Source organism: Equus caballus, chromosome 30 (genome assembly GCF_041296265.1).
Source record: "Equus caballus isolate H_3958 breed thoroughbred chromosome 30, TB-T2T, whole genome shotgun sequence".
Lineage (NCBI taxonomy): Eukaryota > Metazoa > Chordata > Mammalia > Perissodactyla > Equidae > Equus > Equus caballus.
In genome coordinates, this window is record NC_091713.1 from 16,342,476 (window position 1) to 16,367,544 (window position 25,069).

General features: G+C 39.7%; 1 protein-coding gene across 19 annotated transcripts in view; it reads left to right on the forward strand.

The window, feature by feature from the left end:
- The window catches only part of ENAH (ENAH actin regulator), a 140,117-nt gene extending 115,762 nt beyond the window's left edge, over positions 1-24,355 (forward strand). For 5 of the 19 annotated variants that reach the window (XM_070255991.1, XM_070255996.1, XM_070255995.1 and 2 more), the window contains 11 exons: positions 381-694; positions 1,922-2,716; positions 4,983-5,287; positions 6,489-6,634; positions 6,794-6,851; positions 7,629-7,677; positions 11,693-11,759; positions 14,492-14,554; positions 17,955-18,033; positions 20,776-20,833; positions 21,389-24,355. In XM_070255991.1, coding sequence (XP_070112092.1) covers positions 381-694; positions 1,922-2,716; positions 4,983-5,287; positions 6,489-6,634; positions 6,794-6,851; positions 7,629-7,677; positions 11,693-11,759; positions 14,492-14,554; positions 17,955-18,033; positions 20,776-20,833; positions 21,389-21,426 — 1,972 coding nt within the window. In that variant the 3' untranslated portion in view covers positions 21,427-24,355. The remainder of the gene's footprint in view (positions 1-380; positions 695-1,921; positions 2,717-4,982; positions 5,288-6,488; positions 6,635-6,793; positions 6,852-7,628; positions 7,678-11,692; positions 11,760-14,491; positions 14,555-17,954; positions 18,034-20,775; positions 20,834-21,388) is intronic. The other 14 variants (XM_070255998.1, XM_070255997.1, XM_070255993.1 and 11 more) reach the window with 5 other exon arrangements.
- Positions 24,356-25,069: the final 714 nt, after the last annotated feature.

A 25,069-nucleotide genomic window follows, 5' to 3' on the forward strand; every position in this document is an offset into this window, starting at 1 on the left:
ACAACTTAGAAATTTTTTTCAATAATTGATTAAACTAATGACTTGTTGTTAGTGCTATGTTCAGTTACTTGGAAAATGCATGAATTTGCAACACTTTATTCATGATAAGTACAGAATAAAGTGAGATTAGTGTAATGTGCTGAAGCATTCAGCCAAAAATGGTCTTGAGAAGAGGAATTGTTTTCATTTCTATGAAACGAATGTGTCATCTCTATCTAAAGTTGCCCTCCTCCGGTGGGAGGAGAGATGTTGACTGCATGCTCTCCAAAGCTTTGTGTTCGAGTCAGAGATAAGGTTCACATAGGTTCACTGTGAAAGGAATAGGTTTTTAATGATGAGTAGCCATAGATGCATATTTTTTTTGTTGTTTTCCATTTCAGGCAACTACAAGAACAGCAACGACAAAAGGAGCTGGAGCGGGAAAGGCTGGAGAGAGAAAGAATGGAAAGGGAGAGGTTGGAGAGGGAGAGGCTAGAAAGGGAAAGACTGGAGAGGGAGCGACTAGAGCAGGAGCAGCTGGAGAGAGAGAGACAGGAAAGGGAGCGGCAGGAGCGGCAGGAGCGCCTGGAGCGGGAGCGCCTGGAGCGCGAGCGGCTGGAGAGGCTGGACCGGGAGAGGCAGGAGAGAGAGCGGCAGGAGCAGCTAGAAAGGGAGCAGTTGGAATGGGAGCGAGAGCGAAGAGTATCGAATGCTGGTAAGAAGTTGACACGTTGTCCTGCGTTCTTGATGTCTGAGCTTGGTGGTGGCTGAGGGTTTGTGTATTCACATGTTAGAACATTTCCCATTGGAGATGCTTGGGATTAAGCGATACGATTGGAAATTAGGAAAAATATGCAAGCAGTTGAACATTTTATTTCTCTCTGTATTGCTTTTATTGCTTGGAGACTTGACGAAAGCTCTTAGAAATTTTTATTCTGCCATTCTAATTCTTCTGACTCCCTATAAATTGGCTATAAAGTGTAAAGTGTGTTTTTATGGGGAAATTTTTATATTGGATGAACTTGGAATATATTTCCCTTTTGAGATTGCTTAAAATTGTCTTGAATACTGTAGTATTACAGTATCATTCAGCAAGAAATTTTCTTCATTGTATTCCAAAGTTTTTGAAAGAGGAATTAAAGGCAGTAGGTGAAAATACCCTCTCTAAAACTGACTATTTACATTTATTTTCTAGTATTGCAAAAAATTAGAGAAAATTACTAGATCTGATGGATTTACTTATTTATATAATTTATTGAAGGACCCTAAGGGTTAAGATATAACTGAAAGTTTGAGATATTTTTACATTCATTAAAATTAACATTTATTATAGGATTTAAGAATTATTTTTTTATTCCATGTAGCTTATGTGAAAAGTCTCGATGTGGGTTGATTCAATATTGGTTGACTGGTCTGTTGTTTGAGTTAATGCATTTATTTTTAACTGCCTAACTATTTTCTGGTGTTATAGCCAGCAAAACAAAACTTTTCTGCAAATAAACACTGAATAGCGGGTTCCTAGCCTTTTATAATAAATATTTGCCAGTTTTGCTATTTGTTGTTTTGAAAAAAACAACTAAACTTCTTCTTCTGCTTGTGGTCCTATTCATGTAATCTTAACGTCCTCCTAGTGGACTAAATAATGAAAATTAAGACTACTGTCTTTTTCTTGTAAAGGTTAAACTAATCGATGTAATTTATCAATCTACTTGTTAGATAAAAACAAAACTTATTTCGTCCTCTTCTGGATCTCAAAATGTGTTTATAAGTTACAGTATTCTGGGGTGAGATTAGGTGTTTGCACTTGTGGCTAATTCTCTGTACTAACTGTAGTGTGCGTTTGTACATTCCGTCTGAATGCTGGTTTCGTGGCTTCACTCGCTCCCTTTTTCTCTCTCCTTTTTTACCCTGTCTCTTGCTGCCGCTTCCCACCTCTGCCCAGCTCCATCTTCAGACAGCTCCCTGTATAGTGCTCCACTTCCTGAGTATGCCAGTTGCCAGCCTCCTTCAGCACCTCCTCCATCATATGCTAAAGTCATCTCAGCTCCAGTATCAGAGGCCACTCCTGACTATGCCGTAGTGACCGCTTTGCCACCTACTTCCACACCCCCCACACCACCACTTCGACACCCAGCGACCCGTTTTGCAACATCTCTAGGTTCAGCCTTCCACCCTGTTCTTCCCCATTACGCTACAGTTCCTCGTCCTCTGAACAGAAACTCTCGGCCTTCTTCTCCTGTGAACACACCCTCCTCTCAGCCTCCAGCTGCGAAGCCCTGTGCCTGGTCTCCTTCCAATTTCTCGCCCCTCCCTCCGTCTCCTCCAGTCATGATTAGCAGCCCCCCAGGCAAAGCTACGGGTCCAAGGCCTGTCCTCCCTGTTTGTGTTTCTTCTCCTGTGCCCCAAATGCCTCCATCACCAACCGCACCCAACGGGCTGCTTGACTCGGTAGCATACCCAGTGTCTCCACCGCCTACCTCGGGGCCCGCAGCGCCGCCTCCGCCACCTCCACTGCCTTCCCTCGCGCCACTCGCACACTGTGGATCTCAAGCCTCTCCTCCTCCGAGCACCCCCGTTGCCTCAACTCCCTCATCCAAGCCTAGTGTTCTCCCTTCTCCCCCTGCAGCTGCCCCCGCCTCTGTGGAGACTCCTCTAAACTCTGTGCTGGGAGACTCCTCTGCTTCTGAGCCAGGCTTGCAGGCAGCCTCTCAGCCGGCCGAGACTCCAGCCCAACAGGGTAAGGCTTCCGTCATTGCCGCTGACAGCTAACCACTTGAAAGTATTCCACATCGGCAACTTTAACTGCCTGGAAGAGTGGGGAGGATGGTTTTGATGATTGAACATCTTTATGCCGTAGTACCATATTTTTTGTAATTTAACAAGTTAAAGCAGGGCCAGCCCGGGGGTGTAGTGGTTAAGTTCACATGCTTCACTTCAGCAGCCCGGGGTTCTTGGGTTTGGATCCCGGGCACGGACCTACACACCACTCATCAAGCCATGCTGTGGCAGTGTCCTACATACAAAATAGAGGGAGATTGCACAGATGTTAGCTCAGGGCCCATCTTCCTCACCAAAAAAAAAAAAAGAAAGAAAATGAATGTTTTTTTTTCTCTCTTGAATTAATTGCATTTAAAGGATCGATGTGAGGAATTTCCATATTGAACTAGATTTTGGTATCTTCTGTAGTATCATAATTGGAGGTGTTTTCCAGTATTTAAGGGCCTTCATAATACATTTTTTAAAAATTTCACTAGGAAAACATTACGTGACTCATTTGATCTGTGTAATAAATTTATGGCCTAACTTGTCTTCTTTTAATTTCTGGGAAACTTAGAGATTTAGTGCCCAACTGTAATCATCGTGTACATCTTCCTGGAGGCCCCTCTGGAACAGTTCTGATGGTGGACCTGTTTCATCTTGGGCTCTCCTGTGCTGGGCCTCCCATATTGGACTTTCCAGGGATTGGAGCAGCCTGACTGCAGGAGGGCTGGAGGGTGGCAGGCTTGACATATGTCCCAAAGGGTTCCATTTTTGAAACCCTCAAAATAGACCCTCCAGTTTTGAGGGTCCAGAATCATGAGAAGTAACAGGCTGAAGGGATCGTTGGGAGAGTAGCCTCCTCTGTAGTGTCCCTTCCCCATGCCTGAACCTCACTGTCATGGCAGCAGGGCAGGGAGGATGCAGTCCTCTAAGATGGATTATTTGTAAGCACAGAAGGACCTGGTTCTGTAAGTAAATAAGAAGATGTCCAGCGACCTCCTCCTCCTCCTCTTTTTTTTAATAGGATTTAGCAAGAATTACAGGAAGGAATACGACAACAAATTGGTACTTACAAAGAAACAGTGTCATAGTCTGGATTTAAACACACCTCTTTTAAAAAACCTTAGTTCTTAAGATAAAGTACCAAGGGTTGTTATTGCTGTGTATCTGTTTTTCCTGTTGACTGAGCGGATTTGCATATACCTTGAACCGTGCGCTTCAGTTATCGCTGTGACGGGACTGCTGGGCTGCAGAGGCACAGTGCGCTGATAGGTGAAGTGGCCTTCGTGCTCTGTCCTCAGAGCTCCAGGGACGCGGGGCAGATTGACAGCCTGGTGCCCCGTAGTACTCTTCGTTGAGCAATTTTTGTTTTCAGCTTGTGTAACTGCTCAAAGTTAGCAGCTTAAAAAAATTTTCCACTCAGTGTACAAATAGCATTTTATTTGTCCTAAAACGCCCATTTAAGCTTTTAAGGAAAAGAGTACCGGCTAGTTCAGTCTCCTGATAGTAAATAAGTTCTTGTTCACTCCCTTTGTGGACTGCACCAGATTTGGACATTTCTCTCTTACCACCCGTCTTCCAGGCTGAAAAAACTCTGCACTTCAAATTCCATGGCATTTAATTATTTCTGATAGTTAGCCTGAGGTTTTGCGTTGTACTAGTAGATTCCTTTACGTTGGTGATTCTCAGCTCTCGCCGCACATTGGATTTAGACGTGGAATGTTTTGAGAAATTGAAGCCTGGGACCCACCCCCCCTTCGTATTCTCACTCCAGTCACTTTGGCTATCTATAAACAAGTAATATACGTGTTCACTATTGTGGGGTTTATTGTGTCCAGAATTAAGGTCTGCACAGATTACTTTGGCTCTCTTAGTTCAAATAGCACTAACTGCCGTCATGTACACTAGTTTACTTTTTACGGAGGCTGCCTCCCTCCCAAACTTTAGAAGGGTTTATTTTGTTTATTTAGCAAATCCCCATAAACAACAACCAAAAAATCTAATTAAATCTATTGCATAGTTCTATTAATAAAGTGTGTAAGTAGTTATACACTTCGGCTTTACATTTCAGTATCTTTTTAATACTGATCTAGACTTAAAACATTATGGTAAATGGAACTCGTTAACAGGTAGTAACGTTTGAGTGAGTTTAATTTAGCTTGGCATTCTGCATACCTTTCCTCATAAAATATTATCACTTAGCTCTAATGTTGATGGTCTTATTTAACGTTTCTATCTCTCAGGCATTGTCTTGGGACCACCTGCACCTCCACCCCCGCCTCCCCTCCCACCAGGTCCTGCCCAGGCTTCAGCCACACTCCCTCCACCCCCAGGACCCCCTCCACCCCCTCCTCTTCCATCCTCAGGGCCTCCGCCTCCACCTCCGCCACCCCCTCTTCCTAACCAAGTCCCCCCTCCGCCTCCACCACCGCCCGCTCCTCCTCTCCCTGCATCTGGATTTTTTGCGGCATCCATGTCGGAAGACAATCGCCCTTTAACTGGACTTGCAGCTGCAATTGCTGGAGCAAAGCTTAGGAAAGTGTCGCGGGTAAATGCATTTCCAAATGATTGTATTTTTTATATATGTCTTATCCTGTCTCAATATCTAAAATACTGAATTTATTGTATTCTAATTTTATGAAGCTTATTAACTTCATCGATTAAAAAATTTGAAATAATTTAAACTTACAGAAAAGTCCTAAGAATAATATAAAGAGTTTCTGTAAAACCACCAGCCAGATTCACCACTTAACATTTGACCACGTTTGCTTTATTCTTTCTTTGTCTACATTTGCTTCTCTATAAACGCTCTCTTTTTGTCTGAATTGAGAGGAAGTCAGACACTGTGCCCCATTTCCCTAAATGCCTCAGTGTGTATTTTGTAAGAACAAGGACAGTCACCTACATGACCACAGTATAATTATCAAAACCAAGAAATTTAGCATTGCTAGAATACTATAATCTACAAATCTATTTAAAGTCCGTCTATTGTCCCATAATGTCTTTTATGGCAAATGTTTTTTCATCTAAGATCACTCATTACATGTAGTTGTAATATGTCTTTATTTTACTTTAATCTGTTAGAATTCCTTAATCTTTCTTTCATGATATTGACATTTTTGAATACCATAAAGCAATTACTTTTTAGAATATCATTTAGTTTGGTTTGTCTGGTGTTTCCTCAAGATTAGATTTGGGTGATGCATTTTTTACCACCGAAGTAACATGTCCTCTTCAGTGTATCACACGAGACACCTGGTGATATTAGCATTTCGTCCCATTGTAATGTTACCTTTTATAAAACTGCCATTGATATAAAGTCAATGCTCTTTACTCCATTGGTTCTTAAGAAAATGTACAAAATGATATTTAGAGCCAGCCCTCATGGCCTAGTGGTTGAAGTTCGGTGCTCTCACCACTTTAGTGGCCTGGATTTGGTTCCCCATCTTGCAGCCACACCGCTTGCCTGTCAGTAGCCATGCTGTGGTGGCAGCGCACACAGAAGAACTAGAAGGAATTAGAACTGGAGCATACACCTATGTGCTGGGGCTTTGGGGAGGGGAAAAAAAAAGAGGAAGATTGGCAACAGATGTTAGCTCAGGGCAAGCCTTTCCCAGCAGAATAATAATAATATTTAACTGTGTTTATTGACGTTCATGCTGATGTCTCCTTCTGTTTTGAATGTAATCTATTAATAAATGTAGGATTGTCTAACATAGGAGTTTATGATGATGTATATTCTCATTAAGATGGAGGATGCCTCTGTCCCAAGCGGAGGGAGTACCATTGGCGTGAATTCGGCCTCATCTAAAACAGATTCAGGTCGTGGAAATGGACCCCTTCCTTTAGGGGGTAGTGGTTTAATGGAAGAAATGAGTGCCCTGCTGGCCAGGAGGTAAGTGAGAAATTGTGTGGATGTCTCCAGAATTGAGAGGATTTTGTTAATTTTATTCAAATATAATTTAACTAGATGCAATTCTTCCCTTTTGAAGAAGTAGTTTTAACACTAAGAGTTGGATGACTTTTTAAAAAATGCAGTTTACCTTCTTTCTAGGAGAAGAATTGCTGAAAAGGGATCAACAATAGACACAGATCAAAAAGAGGACAAAAATGTAAGTTATAGTCTACTACACGTAAAAATGTGAAATTCAGGAACACCTCATTCAGGAAATCGTGTCAAAGATTAGTGTGAATTTCATTAATTTGAGTCCACAATTACTTGTTTTTAACTCCTCAGATATTAAAAATCGCTTGTTTTGAGCAAATTTTTAATGGTCCTTTTAGTAAAATGGGTTGAATGTGTGGAGTTATGGGAAAAACACTCAAGTTCAAACCTGTAGAGTTTAGAACCATACCTAAGCCCACCAGTAAATGAGTACATGACCTGCTACCAGGTTTTTTTCTTTTTTACTCTTAGAGTTTCAGTTTCTTTGCATTTAAAGTGAAGGAATGAAGCGAAGTGAACGGTTTTCAGATATTTCCCCCAGGAGCCCTGTGGTCGTTAGCTTGAGTGTAACCTTCGTGCCCCCTCCCCAGTTCACCTGGGCAAACTGCTTTCTCTGTTCTATGTATGGGTGTTTGACAAATGATATAATTGTTTTCCCTGCTGTATTAGCCTTCTTTGGTCCATTCCTCAAGTCTGTCCCTTAGATCTGGCTCAGTAACATTGGCTGGTGCAGTGCTCCATGACAACACACGAGGAAGGAGCCGTGGGGAATGTAGGAGGGTAGGAGAAAAAAGAGCCTGAACTTGGAGAGAGGGAGAGAAGATTGATGAAGGGAAGGTGGGAGTGGCAGAAAGAAGGCTGGACATGGAAATTTAAACAGTAAATATGTACAACAGGCGTCTCCTTGATCTGATGTCATTAATACATATTTCTGTTCATTTAGGAAGACTCAGAGCCTGTGACTTCTAAGGCGTCTTCAACAAGTACACCTGGTAAGTTCAAGAGATGTGTTTTAACCTAAAAACTTTCTCTAAATATTACTACTCCCCAGTTAAAAATCCCAATTTCCCCACGTTTGGATCAAGTGACTGCGTGGTCACTGAAATGTTCAGGTTCTTTGTTCACGCTTGAAAGCACTGACGTTTTTCCCTCTGCCTTTCTGATCCCGGAAATAGCTATTAATTCCTTTCTGATTTTGGGAGACCCGGTAAAACCCAGAGTTCTTTCCTGATGACTGTGTCTTTGAAAATCATAATTTTTACAGATTCCATGTGTATTATTGTTAATGATTTGACATCGTTCAGTAAAACAAAGAAAAATACATTATCAGGTGAAAAGGGAAGTATTTTTAATAATTGATTCTTGAGGGTAAAGATTAAGTAAGTGTGTCAGCTAGCATTGAAGTCTATTTCAGAACATTCTCAAATTGAGAAGCTTGTCATTTTAACATTCATTTGGGTGATATTGATAATCAAGGAAATAAAGCTTCTAATTTGTAAGGTAGAAAAAAATCTCCTTAAAGCTTTTGGGAAATGTTCTTGAATTTGGTGAAATTTGTGACATTGACAACTCTTGGACATAGAATATATTACTTAGAATATTAACAAAATATATTTCACTGGAGGCACTTAGTACTGTATCTGTGATGAGAATATGAGATTGTTACAAATGTACATGTCATTTCTTCATATTTGACTGAAAGGCTAAGAGCTGGACTATCTATTCACCTCTTCATCCAATTTGGAATTAGATCACATAAATAAATTTGATGATTTTGATGAATTAATATCTAGAATGATCCATAGGTAACCATTTTAGAGAAATATCTATATTAATTCCTACGTCGTGATTTGGAGACCCCCAGCTGCCTCCAGATTCCACTTTTTAGAAAAGATACTTCGGTTTTTGTGATTTTAACCCATTTGCAACGAAAAAGCCCCAACCTCTCATTCTCGTTATTGAATCGAGACTGTGGAGTAGTCTTTTGATTGCTGAATTATAGGTACATTGTGGATTTGTGAGCTATTTTTCCTCAGCTCTCCTTGTTTTTCCTCTGAAAAGGACTCAAGTCAGTTTACATTAATTTTCGTCAAAAATTCTCTAGTTTGTGACCCACTGATTTTAGCTTTATTTTTCTTCTATCAGCCAAAATTAATTATATATGCTGTTTTTAAGACCGCAGATATTTTGGAACTCAACTGTAATTTGGGGTCACAGAAGCCTTTAGGATTTGAAAAGAGCTGTGAATCCTCTCCCCAGGGAATATTCATATAAATTTGCTCATAATTTCAAAATGTTCATGAATTAATTAAAGGTTAGCCATGGACCCCAAGTTAAGAATTCCTTGCCTCATATATATCTCCTTATTTAAAAGACGGAAAACTAAAGCATGGATGGTGTGTGTGTGTTTGCATCGTGTGTGCCGTATGTATAAAATCAGGGATTCGTTCAGCACGACTGGGGGCTTCTTTTTTCACTTGTTTCATTCAGGTGTTTTTTTTTTTTTTTTTGTAATTGGCCTGTGTCAGACACTTGACAGGCCAAAAAGAAGTGAAATTGCTGCCCTGAGCACGAGAAACTCTAGAGTTCCTGGGAAGTCAAGACACAGACAAGTGAAAAGCTAATCTTTCATGACCACATGTTGAACGTTAAATAATGTGTCAAAGAGGGAGGGGGTCCTAGAGTTTGGAGTGGCCTCGGTCGTCTTTGGAGAGAAATAGGACATTTTGCTGTGGCTTGAAGAGTATGTAGTTTGGCTGAAAGCAGAGGAGGGGTGATACGTCAGGAAGTGGGCGTAGCGTGAGCAAAGAAGGGGGGCTGGAGAGGAGCAAGAAGAGACCAGGAAATGCTAAGTAGACTTGCCTGCCTAGAACAGAGAATTCTTTTTGAGGCGGATTGGGGGAAAAGGTTGGAAAAGTGAGTTAGAACCAAAACGTTGAAAGCCTTTTATGGGAGATCAGGAGCTTAGACTTTATCCTGAGAGGACCGAGTTGATGACCAGCTGAAGCTGTTTCAGGAACATTAAAATGGCAGCTGTGAGCAGGACCGAGATAGGGGAACTGGTGCCAGTAGGGATCCTGGTGGAGGTAGCCCAGCCTCTGTCCTTCCTCCTGAGAGCAGCCTGGAGCCCCGTGGAGAGAAGGGGACCGCTCTCCCTGTGGAGCTGAACTGACCTGCTCTTCCTCAAAACCAGAGCAGCTCTCTTAAGGTTAAATAGTTCTGGTTTGGCCGATTGAGAAGGGACCTCAGCCAGCCGTTAAACGGCAGCACTCGCTACCTCTTGGTGCCTTGGAGTTATTTCCTCATCTCGTTGCCTACCTCTTCTTTGGCGACGATGTCCTGATGACCATTCCCCTGCCTGTCCAGTTGTCCTTGAGTGTCGTTCAGGACTTCCCTCTTCGCCTCCTCTGGCTGGTGTTTTGTGGGTGTATTTCTGATTCTGTCTGTCCTGGACCTCCTCTGCTTAGCTGATGTCCCCTGGCCTGCTCTGTGGTGGTCACTGAGAGATGTGTTAGCGGTTAGAATACAAAAGAAGGAATGGCAAAGTGTAATTTGAAGGGGAGAGTTGATGATTGATTGAAGAGAGGAGTAAAGCAAGATCAGTGCCGACTAAGGTTTCACACCACGTGACTGAACTCGGCAGAAATCCACACCAAAGGCCGTGTTTCCTGGGCGGGTTTGAGTTTAGTTTTGCATCTGTGTAGACTGAAGAGAGGACGAGCTATGTCGGTGAGAACGTGCAGAAGCCAGCTGAGGGGCCACATTGGAACTCAGTGGAGAGTTTCCTGGTTAAAGCTGGGCAGTGACGGGCGTAGAGGTGAAGTTCACGCGCTCTGCTTCAGCAACCTGGGGTTCGCGCGTTCGGATCCCAGGCGGGGACCTACACCACTCATCAAGCCATGCTGTGGCAGCATCCCATACATAAAATAGAGGAAGATGGGCACAGATGTTAGCTCAGGGACAGTCTTTCTCAGGAAAAAAGAAAAGGAATGGAAAACTGGGCAGTGAGATCACTACTCAGACTTAGACTCGATTCCCATGTGGCCCAGATGCTTCCTTCCATGACAGGATGCCACTCCCAGTGTCACCCAGTCGTGAGTGAGGCCTGTGATGCCTCAGTGGGTCGGCCCAAATTAGAGCAGCGGTTCACAGCACCGTAGACTGCTGACCAGTGCGTCACTGTGTAGGTCTTCTGTAATAAGAGCTTAGCCTGAGCTTATTTATATTTAGCTGGAGTTGTCCACTAAGTCCCGAGTATTGGTTGTTTGAGCATCAAGGAAGTACAGTAGAACTTGATTCTGAAGTTTGTGTTGAGTTGTTTGAATTTTTTTTTCAAGAGGGCTATTTGAATTTAGATTAAATACTGAAGTACATGAACATATTAAAGATTATACTTTTTGTTTTACCGCTGGCACTAAAAGTAGTTTAGTAAATAGTATAGTCAATACTACCCCATCTAACAAATTTAACTATCCTTATTAATTTCAAATAATTTATACTATTCCATTCCAATTAAAATTATCCTGTTCTTATTCCTATTATCGTATCTGTACTAGAGAATCTCTTACCCTCTGGTGTATAGATTTGGTTATTATTATTATTATTTTGCTGAGGAAGATTCGCCCTGAGCTAACATCTGTGCCAGTCTTCTTTGTGTATGTGGGACACCTCCACAGTGTGGACGCCGATGAGTGGCGTTGGAACCTGGGCGCACCGAACTGAGCCACGGGGCTGCCGGGGCTGGCCCTAGAATGATAGTACTTTAGACTTAATCTAAGTTTTTCCTAAGGAAGCTTGTCTCACTTGCTTATTTCTTTTCATTTTGAGGTCTGAAATTAATACAATTTAGAATCTGTATAGAGTTTAAAGTTCAGAATTAAAATTAAAAAATTTTTATCTATATTGCTACATTAACATGATATTGAGATTTAGTATTTTGTTATTTGTTTTACAATATCTCTGGGAACATATAAGATAGTTACTAACTTATGTTCTTTATTTTTAAAGAACCAACGAGAAAACCTTGGGAAAGAACAAACACAATGAATGGCAGCAAGTCGCCCGTCATCTCCAGGTATCAACTTTGTTACATTTGTGTCGAAAGAGAAATTAACATCTGCATCTTTATTGTAGAAAAAAATCAAACGGTAGATCGGAAATTGTACAAGGAGCAAAGAAGACACTATAATCCTATTGTTGGACAACCACTGAGCCCCATGATATTTTTACTAGTGATTGTCTTAAATTCTACCGTATGCTTATTATTATCTGACAGTTTCTCTCAAATTTTTAGATAGCTTTTATTCTTCCCAGTGTTTTAATTTTGAAAAATTCAAAACTACAGATAAGTTGAGAAAACAGCATCGTGAACACCCATGTACCCGTCACCTAGATCCACCAGTTATATTAACATTCTGCCACATTTGCTTGAACTCTTACCTATACATCCACACTTTTTTCCCTCTGAATAGTTGGGGAACACTTTACAAATATGTGCTGCATCAACCTGAATACTTGAACATTTTCCTAATAACCAGGGTGTTCTCCATGTGACCCCAAGAGCATTATCACTCTCAGGAAGTTTAACATTAAGCCATTATATTATGTAATGTATATATTCGCAGTTCCCCATTAATCTCCGTGACATCCTTCATTTTGTAAATGTAATTGTGGAGAGAAATTTTTATGTTTAAAACTGAAAAGCAGCTGGAGAGAAAAGACTACAGGGTTTAAGAGAGAGCAACGTAAAATCTAAAACTTTGAATTTGTAAAGTGGAAAGATTTATATCTCTCTCAGTTGACACTATATAATCAGGTTAGAGAAGTTAATACCCAGAAACAAGGCTAGTTAAGGTGTCTCTCTACAAGGGGCCACCTGGGCACGGTCAGCAAATCCAGCTCTCCTTAGCTAGGCATGCTTTATTATTGTAACTGAATGTAATGTCACCGGTCTTGAACATGGATAAAACCCTTTCTTGGTTTATGAGATAGTTTATAGGACTCATTTTTCCCAGAAAAAGTATGTATTCAGAGACTAAAAGGTTTTTTGCCTTTTCTCTCTGAGCTATTTGCCTGATAAAAAGCAAACTTGACTCTAATTATAGAAACCTAATAAAAATACAAGGAAGGGCCTCATATTGTCACAAATCTCTTCTGTCTTAGCCTGAATCTGAACATTTGGATTTGATTTTTGTGTGGTTCTTTCTGCTGGTAAGGGAAAGATTTGGTGATGACACAATTATTTAAGCTCCATGAGGAAACTGGGCCTTTTTGAATGTATAGACGCTTGGAGTTTCTAAGTGACTGAAAGATGAATGTATTTGACTTTAGAGGAAAATGCAGGAATTGCCCTTGGTGGACATGTTTCGATAGAGTAGAAAAATTTTTGTGTTTCCTAGATGCCTAACTGAGGTGGCCTTCTAATGCGTGTCTAATAGTTCTGGATGTTCTTCAGTAGCACGCTATGAGGCCTCGTTATCCAGGATGTGTCAGAGAACAGAACTGCGATGATTAGTCCTTTGAGATGTGAGTGGTGACGGGGAGGAGCTCTTTCTCCTCCTCGTCCGTCCCTGCCGCGTGGAGAGGAGTCCCACCGTGAGCCTGCCGAAAGCTAAAGCTGAGTTCACGGCAGAGGGCGCATCTTAGAAGGCTGCTCCAAATGGAATATGTCCCTTGATGTGTTTGGGTTCGTTTAGTGAAGGAAAAAATATTCTTTGAAAGATTTTTCAGACTTCCAAAGGAAATTTAATAAGTGTTCTAAAGGTCACCATTTAAAAACTATTTTTACATAGATTAATTGAATATTGGTTACTGTTATCTAGTAGTGCACTGAAATCATGTTCTGACTCTGGTGCATGGTTTTCCTCTCCTTTCCCCAAGTAGAAATTCTGAAATGCCCGATTATTTCCTGGCCACTCATACCTTTTGACAGGTTTGATCCAACCGCTGATATGTATGTCTTAAAATTTCACTGCGAACAGTTTTAGATGATAAAAGATTTTTAAAATATGTTTAAAAGATTAAGAACGGTATTGCTTTTCTTTCCAAGTCATCTCCCCTGTTCCTTCTGAAAGGAGTACATTGGCCATTTTATGTTTTTATTGACATGTGCCTCATCCTCGTGCGGTACTGAAAGCCGCTGTTTCTCCTCCGAATGTCCATGTCAAAATTATGTTTGTGGTCAGACGGGTTAATCCTGTCATATAAATGACATGTTGCATTATGCTGTATATATTAAGTGACGATGTCAGATGGCAGAATAAAAGCAAGAATGTCATAGTTAAAAAATGCTTTAAACTATGACTGGAATGCAACATTGGAAAGTTTGTGAGCTCTTCCTGCGATTTTGTTAAGAGCTTAGAGATCTTATATTCAAGATCAGAAGTTCTTCACGTGCCTCATGAGAAGAGTTAAGTTTGTGTACTCGAAGCTGCAGTGATTTTCATGGTGCTTTTCACTTGAGTCTGTAGCTTTACGTTCACTGATAGCACGTCTTTGATTGTGTTTTGATACTTGTTGAATCTGTGTGTGGGTAGGTTTCACTGTCATCAGTCTATAAAAGTAAGCATTGCATAATGATATTTTTAATTCTCTGTAATTGTCAAGTAAACAGTATCCTCGCATAACTAGGGTTAGTCTCCAAATATCTTCTTTTTTTGTTGGAACATGGATCGTTTTAAGGTTTATGGACTCCTTCAGTTCTTACTTTGTTTGCTGTGGCTAAAACCCTATAAAACAGTAACATAATGAGAATTATTCTTAAAAGTTCTATTTTATACCCCTTTAAATGGTTTTTCCCCTTCATAGACGGGATTCTCCAAGGAAAAATCAGATTGTTTTTGACAACAGGTCCTATGATTCATTACACAGGTATCACCCTGCTGTGCCTTTGTGACTTGGGACTAAGTAACCTGCTGAGGGGAGGGCTGAGCTTTTCTGCGTGGATGGGTAATCACCACGGGGAGCCCATTAGGAACACTGAGTCTTTCATATTTAGCTTTATTTAGAACACTTAAGAAAATCCTAAGAGGTTTTAATTAGAAAAACTTCCTAGCATCCATTTCCCTGCCACGGTTTCTAGCCGGGTTAGGATGGATACAAGTGGTAAACGCCTCGGAAACACGCAGTGGGGCCCCAGTTGGACCCGGGCTGTTTGTAGCTCTTGCACTTTCCTTTAAAGGCTGTTCTCTTTGTGCGACGTGGCTTTTAAACAGTGGAGGAGCACACCGTGCGCTGGTCGTTACTGGAACGCCGGACGGTATTATAGCCACACTTGTGCATCCTTTTTCTTTGAGGAAAATCTGTTTCCGAGATACTTTGTAATAAATTATCTTTAACAACCCAACGTCTAACATCCTGAGCAGATGTTTTTTTTAATTGAGAAAACTTAAGATATGAACCATATATTTCTTTCTTAATTAAAAAAAAATTTGACAATTTTTAAAAATCCTCAAATACTTATTTTTAGAACTAATTTGGCAGAATAGGGACTTAAATATCATATTACAGTTATTTTATAGTCAGCTTCTAGGGGCAACATTCTCATGATAAAGTAATAAAAACTTCTGAGAAACCTTCATATTTTATGACCAATTATGTTGAAAACCCATAGGTTAGAAATAATCGAAGTATACCCAAGTTGTTATGTGCATGTATTCTTAAAAATGCACATCCAGTCTACTGGGAACATGAATTAAATAGTCTGTGGAGGGGGCGTCTATGGCAATGAGCAAGGAGTTCTGTAATCAGACTCTATTTGGCCAAATTTTTCTTTGCTAAAATTATTTTCATTTGCTAGTACATAGAGAGAAAAATAGCATTTGACAGTGAGATTTTCCATTGTAAATCTCTCAGTTGCCTTTCTGCTTTCACACATAGTAGCCCCGGGGGTAAGTTGTTGATAATCCTTTTTTTAAAAAGTGGTGATTACTTCTTTCCCTCAGTATGAAAAGTTCCCCCCTTTAGTTAATTACCGTGGTGGTGGTGGTGGTGGTGGCGGCGGCGGTAATGGATTGCATGTTAGCATGAATTAAATTTTTTAAACATTGCATGTTTCCACAATTGTTTATTATATAACAACAATAATTTTTTGCATTGTTTGGTAAATATGGATATATTCATAACATACCACCCGGTTAAGTAGCAGACTATAGTTATTCACATGAATTTCGGGGGTATTCATTATGTAACTGAGGCGAAAATAATTAGCCAAGTGTACCACTTAAATATGAAAAGAAAAGCGGAGTAATGAAGACTGCCATCCGGGAGCACGGGCATAGAGAGCACGGTGTACGAAGTGCACAGTGTGTCACCTTCAAGGATATTTGCTCAGCCAGACTGCACAGAGCGCCGGGCCTTGCGTACGGTAGATCTCAGTAAATCTTCAGTGACTTTGGAACTAAACAGCCTTCCCAGCAAAGGATAAAGGTGTCTCCTCACAAGAGGAAGGGAAATGCGTCATAGAATCTTCATATCCCCCCAGTGCTTGGCTCAGTGCTTATTGAATGGAGCTTTCTGGAAGTTCTTAGTTTCCTTGTTCAGATAAGCAGAGCAGCAGATGTCTAATAAAGTGAAATTGGTTGACTTGCTTCGTAACAACCTTTTAAGCAGTAATGTGTTTTGATATTAAAGCAAATTAACTCAGTATTTCAACTTCACAAACTATGCCTGTGGGTTTGAAGTATAATATGCCTTATAAGAATTATGAAATTATAACTTTGAAAAAGTTATTATACCTGTTGAGTCTTGGTTCAGACTTCTAACCACGGGTACTCTGCAAAATGGAAAATATGTGACTTGACTGATGGTTTTCATTTGCATTGATTTATGGCCCCTAGAGAGTGGCTGCTTATTGTATTAACGCAGAAAATAGAGGAGTACTCATTCAAAACTCTAGATTTTCCACTTAGGATTTTCTCTTATTGCCAGAATTGGAGAGGGAGCCATGACTGATTTATTTGATATTGAAACTTTTGCTTAAAATGTACCCAATCCCAGGGGCTGGCCCCGTGGCCGAGTGGTTAAGTTCGCGTGCTCCGCTGCAGGCGGCCCAGTGTTTCGTTAGTTCGAATCCTGGGCGCGGACATGGCACTGCTCATCAGACCACGCTGAGGCGGCGTCCCACATGCCACAACTAGAAGAACCCACAACGAAGAATACACAACTATGTACCGGGGGGCTTTGGGGAGAAAAAGGAAAAAATAAAATCTTATTAAAAAAAACAAAGAAAGTACCCAATCCCTAAGACTTATTTCTTCATGTAAAATTTTTAATAGCATCTAAACTTTTGAAAGTGTAATAATAATTGACAGTCTGCTTCTGTCTGGCATTCCTTTTTTTTTTAAACAAAATAATTTTATGGAAATAGTTGGAAACACTATTCAGATGACATCTCCATAAAAACTTTATCTGGAACTGGCCACATAGCCAATTGGAGATGAATATAGGTTGTTTTGTTTTGTTGTTTTTGGTGAGGAAGATTGGCCCTAAGCTAACATCTGTGCTGGTCTTCCTCTATTTCTTATGTGGGACTCCGCCACAGCATGGCTCGATGAGTCGTGTGTGTAGGTCCACACCCAGGACCCACACCCGCAATCCCTGGGCCACCGAAGCATAGTGTGAACACTCAATGGCTCTGCTGCCGGGCTGGCCCCAAGATAAATATACTTTTAATCTAATAATCACTTTTCCAACATTCTTATTTATTTTGATGCTTGAAATGGAATAAAGCATATACAGAGAAATCATGCTTACTAAAATGCCTTTTTCCTGAAAATTAAGGCCTAGAATTTGCAAACTGATCCATATTGGTGTAAAATATTCAAGTCTTTATATTTTCCCTTCCATTGGTTTTCCAGATATTTAGTAGACAATGCACAATTTCAAAAGAAGGAGAAAATGAGATTGTGTCCGTGGGCCTCGGGTATTCAGCTGGCCTTTCACCTCTGTCTTGATCAGCACGCTCACCTCTCCTGGTCACCTGCCTCGTGCCCAGAGGACACTATCTTCTACTCTTTACTGAAGGAGTCCCGTCATCTCATCGCCTCTTTCTGATTTCTTTACAAATAACTGAAAGTACTGAGAAAAGTGAAAAATATTTTCTGCTTTATGTTCTAATCAGTCCTGCAGCTTTGACAATTAACTTTTTAACACAGTGTGATTTAAGAACTGTACTTAAATCTGGTGTTGGTTTGGTAAATTTGCAGTTGTTCATGAACTCATTCAATATCCTAAGTGTTGTTTACCTGTCCTGAAAATCTCGTTTGTACAGACCCAAATCTGCACCCTCGTCCCAGCCCAGTGCCAACGGAGTCCAGACGGAGGGGCTGGACTACGACAGACTGAAGCAGGTGGGTGCTCCGTGGCAACTCCCCTTTGTTTGTTTCTTTTTAAGAAATGTACACGCGTATATTTGACAGATCATGAATGTACTTGAAAAGAATATAGAGTTAAGACATTTTTATACAAATTAAACATTAGTGGCGTTAGCACTGTATTGCCTTTTTCAATCCTCATGTTTTGCGTCAGTGAGTTCACATAAAGTTCCAACAGTGGTGGAGGGTGGGCGCACTGGTTGAATGGTGCACTGTGAACTTTAAATGTGAGTGCCTGGTGTATAGTTGTGTAAAAAAAAAAAGGCTTGCACTTTTCACTTATCATTGGCAAAAATGGGCACTTTGCAGTTTGGGAAAACATTCAAAAGCCTTAAAAATAAATGTCTTACCCTTGAACTCAGCAGTTTCACTTCCAAGAGTTGATGCTGAGACAAGACCATAGAAATATATGAATACACAGCGTGTGGGAGGGCCCTGCAGCGTTAGGGAATCGTGACTGAGAAGAGTGAACAGTGAATTGTGAACACTTTCTCGTGTTAGGGGAAACAGGTAACCAAACTATACGGACAATTATCTCAACTTTATAAAGAAGAAAAAAGGTGGTGTCCCTATTTTGGATACATATGCATTATATTTAATACCTGTGTACTCAGGGGAAAAAAGTGGAAGGAGTGATAGCTGATGAGATTGTGCAGCTTTTATTCCGAGAAGAGGTAAAATAATGTTTTTTTAAAAATTGGTAGTGTTAAAAAGATTTGAAATGGAAGGCAGTGCATCTTAGTAAAACGGCTCTCGGTTTTGCAGACCTGAGTACAGATGGGCCTGTAATGCAGAATTTAATCTCCATCTTGTCACCCTGCCCTTCAGGATGGCCTCTGAAAATAGGGGTTATTCTCATCACCAAAACAACCATTTATTGACTGTCTGGTGGACGTAAGTGCCAGGCATTTGCTGGGTTCTCACGTGACATTGTCTCCTAATCCTAATGGGAGTCGTGTCATGTTTCTACTCAATTTCTGCACGTCTAAGGTTCAGAGAAGTTAAATTTACTCAGTTCCACAGCTAAGTAAGTACTTGAGTCAGGATTAGAGCCCAAATCTTTCTTCAAAGCCCATTTTCCCCATTCCATCACTCATTGTTTAAAACACTAGCAGGTGTTTAATTGGAACTCAAAAAGGGACCAATAATTTTGTAGTAATGTGAGTTCAAAATACAAGTTAAATAGCAATTAAAAAGAGAAATACTAACAGTAATTTCAGATAAACCTAATTTTTATACTGCAAAACTATTTGAAAAATTAAGTTGAGTTATATAATTTGAAAAGGAACCGTGTGGTCATTGATGATCAAGCCCTTGTTTTCCTGTGTATTAAATATGGCTTTCTTTTCTTGCAAAATGTTTTAAAATAAAGCACTTGCACACACTTTAAAATATGGTCCGTTCTTGGCTATCTGAAGTAGTGGAGTAAAAGAGAGGATAGATTTGATTTTAGCACTGATTTTAAGATTAATCTTAATAAGTATATCTGTTAGTTCATGTATTAATTTCTGTGCCTCAGTTTCCTCACTGGTGAAATGGAGGGATTAAACTAATTGATAGTTTTCAACCTTATTTTAAACATGGAAAGTTTTTTTAAAAAAAATGAAGCTTAGCACAGAGCAATTTCATTTTACCTGAGACGTGCAATACTAAAGGAAGTCACGTAATTCGAACCTAACCCTCCGAAGGATAGATGTTCTTTTCACTCATTAAAACTTTGTCACCTTGTCATGTAGCCCTTTTAGCTTCCATATTATACAGTTCTTGATCATTTTTAATTGGAGAATGTCCATTATTTCAAATTGAACTTAGAGATTTTGCAAAAAATATGAAGATGGAGTGGTTTTCATGGAGGAAGGCGGGTCCAGAGCATCACTAATACATAGAACTGTAACATGGGCCACAGAAGTATTTAAAATTTCTAGTAGCCACATGAAATAAGTACAGAGAAACAGGTGAAATTCATTTTAATATATTTTATTTAACCTAATATAACCAAAATAATATTTCAATATGTAATCAATATTTTAAAATTGCTAATGAGTTATTGTGCATTATTTTCTTCATACTAGATCTTTGAGATCTGGTGTATATTTCACACTTACAGAGCATCTCATTTCAGACGAGCCCCTTTCGAGTGCTCAGTAGCTACGTGTGGCTGGTGCCTGCCATATTGGACAGAGCGGGTCCAGGAGGATCCCATCCACCTAATCTCCATCTATTTGAGCAGCCCCTGAGGACCCTCCAGGGGAATCCTAGATTCCTGGAAACATAATCTGGCAGCTTTGGTGACCCCTAAGGAATCACCATACTTCAGTCCAGATGACAGATGTGCCAAGAGCTCATTGTCCAGTTGACTTGTCTTCCTTGAAAGTTCTTTCTGCATCACTTCTCAGTCTGCTCCCAGAAGACTAGATTAAAAGCAGAGCTATTGTCTTTTCCAGAAATTATCTGAATCATGCCTTTCATTGGATGGCAGAGTAATTATTTTAGTTTGAGAAACCATTCTGTTTCATATCTGGCTAGGCCAGAATAAGCAGAGATTGGGAAGGGAAGACTGTTAAATTTACCAAGGCTAGTCTTCTAGGACATAAGTGTGGCTCTGGAAACAAAAAACCCATGTCGTATTTCATACATTCTTAAAATTTTATATGAAGAAGAGTGTTTTTAGCAGTATTTTTTTTCCTGTATTCCTGATGTTTTTCTCTAATATTTTAGGACATTTTAGATGAAATGAGAAAAGAATTAACGAAGCTAAAAGAAGAACTCATTGATGGTGAGTGTTGAAAAAAATTCTCTGCCCCTAGAGTGATGTTTAAGAAATAGCCATTTTTAAGAAAATGCAGATAAGGAAGTGTCCAGTTGATTACTTGAGGGCATAAAACAATTACTTTGCCAGTGTCCTGCCCTTCGCTTGGCTGAGGGTGTGAGGGAGGATCTCTCGCTCCTTCATTTAATTGAAATCATTTGTAAAACTAGGGACCAACAAGATCCCTAAGTTCCAGGTGACGGAAAGCCAGGCAAACCAGCCTTTCTCTAGGTCACCTCCCCTCATCCATCCCACCCCACTGCCTCTTGGTTTTGAGCCCACAGAATCAGTGTTTTCGTTTTGTATACAAAAGGGAGAGAATAAATAAATACACACATAGAGAAATTAGTGTCATCTTTGTGGTAAGAAAACAAAGGTCTATGCAATGAAAGATGCAAGGTCAGAGTATCTTTTTATTACTGGGAGTTTGAGTGCAATCATGAACATTTCTTAAAAATGAATTACTCATTTATTTTACCTTATCATTATATTTGCTTTCAATACTTTTCCTTTTCCTACCAGCAATCAGGCAGGAACTGAGCAAGTCAAATACCGCGTAGAGCCACAAACTAAGGAGAAGAGAGGACTTTAATCTGGAGAAAGAAGAAAAAACCTACAAACAACAAACCCCTAGATTTTGTGAGCTGTAAGAAGAAAATGGAGACAAACAGTCAGAAGGAGGGAAAAACCAACGTGTTTGAAAGCCTTCAGACATTCTTACTCTGGTGATAAGCTATTTCCCTCCCAGTTTGCTGCTTTTTTCTGACCTTTTCAACAGGATGGAAGAGAGTCATGTAAGAGTTCCTACGACAGTTATGCAGAAAATACTAAACCCGTCAGACAGGATCACCGTGCATTGAAATATTTTCATGTCGAGAAAAAAATTGCACACTTCCCACAGTCCATTGCTAAAATAAAGAAGAAAAAGGCTTAAGAAGTGTTTTTCAGAGAGCGCTGATGAAGAATTTAGCAAGTTATGCTATTGTATTGTAAATGTTTCTCTCAGGTTTGTCTTCCTATCATATTTGATATTCCATGAATAATTGAGATGTAGGTTAAGATCATAAAATGTGGAACAAATGGAATTGTATGTGCTTTCCAAGGGTGATATTTATCAGAAAGTATCCTAAAAATGACTTGTCCAGCTTGAGGAATTTTAGAATGATAGGAAGTCTCTCGAGTTAGCCTTCATGCAATTTTGTAGATTAAAACATAAAATTCGTCCAGAATTTAAAGATTTAGATGCCTTCCTAAATTGTTACAATGCTTTACCAAATCTATGACTCCTACATAACACAAACCAGTGGTCAAATGTAAAACAATATATTGTAGATTTACTGTAGGTTTTCAACCTTTTTTAGATTTATGCATGTGGACATTTTTATAACGTAATTACAACCACCACAAAGTTAGCTTTTTTAATTGCAGACAGTAATGCATGTCACACTAATACGTAGTGGCCTTTGCAAGGCCTAGTCCCAGGGAGATCGTTTTGTAGAGTATAGGGGAGTGGGAGGAAGGGAAGGAATAAGTTTTTATTTAAAGTTAACTTCTGCACTATCTTTTTTTCTCAATTACCTGCATGAATAATAATGAGGAATATTTTGTGACTTTAATTGGTAAATATGTTAACAGAACCAAGTACTTAATCTGTTACATCATGTCTTCAGCTATTTGTATTTTAACTTCAGTAATTTCGATGGTCTGAAACGTGACTCTGAGCTTCCCGAGTCCCCTCTCACTGTGGAGCTCAGAGGCTCGACCCCGGGTTTGGCGGTTGCCATCCCCTCGGGGCCCTGCAGTTGTACAGGTGTCCAGGTACATGTTCCTGACAACGAAGCTGCTTTTGAACTTTGTTATGTTGAAATACAAGAGTTAACAATGATGGCAGCCCTTAGGATCTCAGAAATCATTAGGTAAAGGGAAACCAATGAAGACTTCTTCATGATTTTCTTTGAATAAATAAAGCGAGACTTAGGTGGTGGGAAGAGGAATTAGACACCCAAGTTCTCATTGTGTGGGTGCGCACGTGTTTGTGTGCGCGTGCGTGTGGGTGTGCGCAGGCAGGCATGTATGTAATCCACTCCCTTTTCTTCGAAACTCGTAAGATTAAAATAGGGGAGAAATCCTGTATGTTGCAATGATAGATTTCTTTTTGAAAATTTAGGAAATCAGAAATTCTCCAGGCTCTCCATCTTGATTTATGCTTGAGTTGTTATGTGCCATATTTGCTTTGAAATCTTTGATTATCAGAAGTTCTACTAAAATTTTGGAGACATAATCCATTTTCATCTGCTTTCTAGATTTCTTACCTCTCGGTTCATAAGGACAGAGCTTGTGGATAGCATAGTTTTCTAAATGCTGCCCTTCTGCAGCCACTACCACTGCAGAGAGGTTGGAATGAGGGAATATTTTTTCCTTGTTAAAATAGTTCTTGTTTCTGTAGAAACTTCATTTTGAGATTAATCTGTGATGGATGAGCTATCATAATTCAATAATACAGTTCTTTTTTCTATAAACTATTCACCGTCATGCAATAGTAGTGAAGGCTTATAAGTACTATTTTCTAAAAGAAATAGGAGGCATTTTCATCTTTATTATTGTACTTTTGGTTATGCAAACACTTTAATGATACAAACGTTTATGTCCCCTATAAATCTGGTCAGAAATCACTTTCGATTTTGTTGGTTAAGTTAAATAGTCTATGGTAGGATAGAGTACTGGGTACAGTGGTCCAAAGTAAGGTAAAAGACTACAATAAATTGGTAGATCTTAAAAGAAACCGGTTTATGCACTAAACGTTTTGTGCCTTGGTCTAATATTGACACGATGTCTGTGTAAAATGACAAAAAGAACCAGTGTCGAATCACATTCTATTTTCCATCATTTTGCATTATCCCAGATTGCTAACTGTGTTCTTTCCAAGAGGTTTGATTGAATTACTCTATATATTTACTGTCAGGCGTGACAGTTTTGTCATTGTTAGAGATTTCAGTAATTAAAATGGGAAACAGAAGCTTAAGTTATTTTCCTCCTCAAAACTGTGTTCCTTGGAACCCCTTATTCCGATGGTTTCGTGCTCGTGTACATTGGATGTCTTACGCTGAGCGAAGTTCAGGGGCCCTTTTTCATTACAGGAAGGCACTTCTTCCCTCAACACTGTGATCTGACCTGTGACAAATCTGTACCATACGCTCTGTCAATGGCTAACCAGTCAATGCAAACCAACTGAATGTACAAATCTTAGTGCTGGTGCTGAAATCTCTTCAGAACAGACATCACGGTTTCAAAGTTTGTTTCGAAATTTGCGAGCATCAAGTGTCACTCAAAACTGAAGATGAAACACTAATGAATGTCGGATTCTCATGCTTTAGGTGTACTTCCTGTTTAGATCTTTCGGTTCTCTGCTATTTTTACCGTACTGTTTCATTTAAATTTCCTACACGCTAACTTCGTTTGTGCGATTGAAATAAAATTGCGGTATATACATGTTGCTTGTTTGTGACACTTAGATAATCATCTGAAATAATCTGTTGGTTCTCAAATAAGTTATATTGAATGTGAAGAACACTTTTTAAAGTCCACGACTTCATTACTTCAAAGTTTACGTATCACACCACTGTTCTTTAAAGATTTCATAAAAGTCTTAAATACTAAGTAATGTATACAAAGGGAATGTGTGTAATGTATCTACTTTTTGTTTGAAATAACTTTTGGGTGTTTCCTCTTGGTTCTTATTTTCTCTTGGCCCAGCTTGACACACTGTCTTACTCTTACAGTCAAGAGAATGATAAATATTTAATTTTGCTCTGCTTTGTTCTACAACATACTCAGATGCTTAAGCTCATTTACACAGTTCAAATCTTCCTTTATGTATTTGCAGGGTATAAAGGACATTGTGTGGTAAAGGGCCTTATCGAGTATGAACTTTAAATATAGTGAAATCTGTCTCTGTGGTGTTATTCATACATCATGCCAATTTCTGGAAATCTACGTATTAGCAACCGTACTTTTTATCTGACCCTTATGAAGGATTAATTTTGAGTTCCATTTTAAAATTCTGATGCCTTCATTAGAAATACAGTGGTCCTTGTCTTTTTTCCTTTTCCAGACCCGGATGTTCCCTCTGCTGTCCTCTCCACTCCTCATGGAGGGCGTGTTCTTGTCATTCGTTACACAGCCACAGTTCTAAAAATATCAACT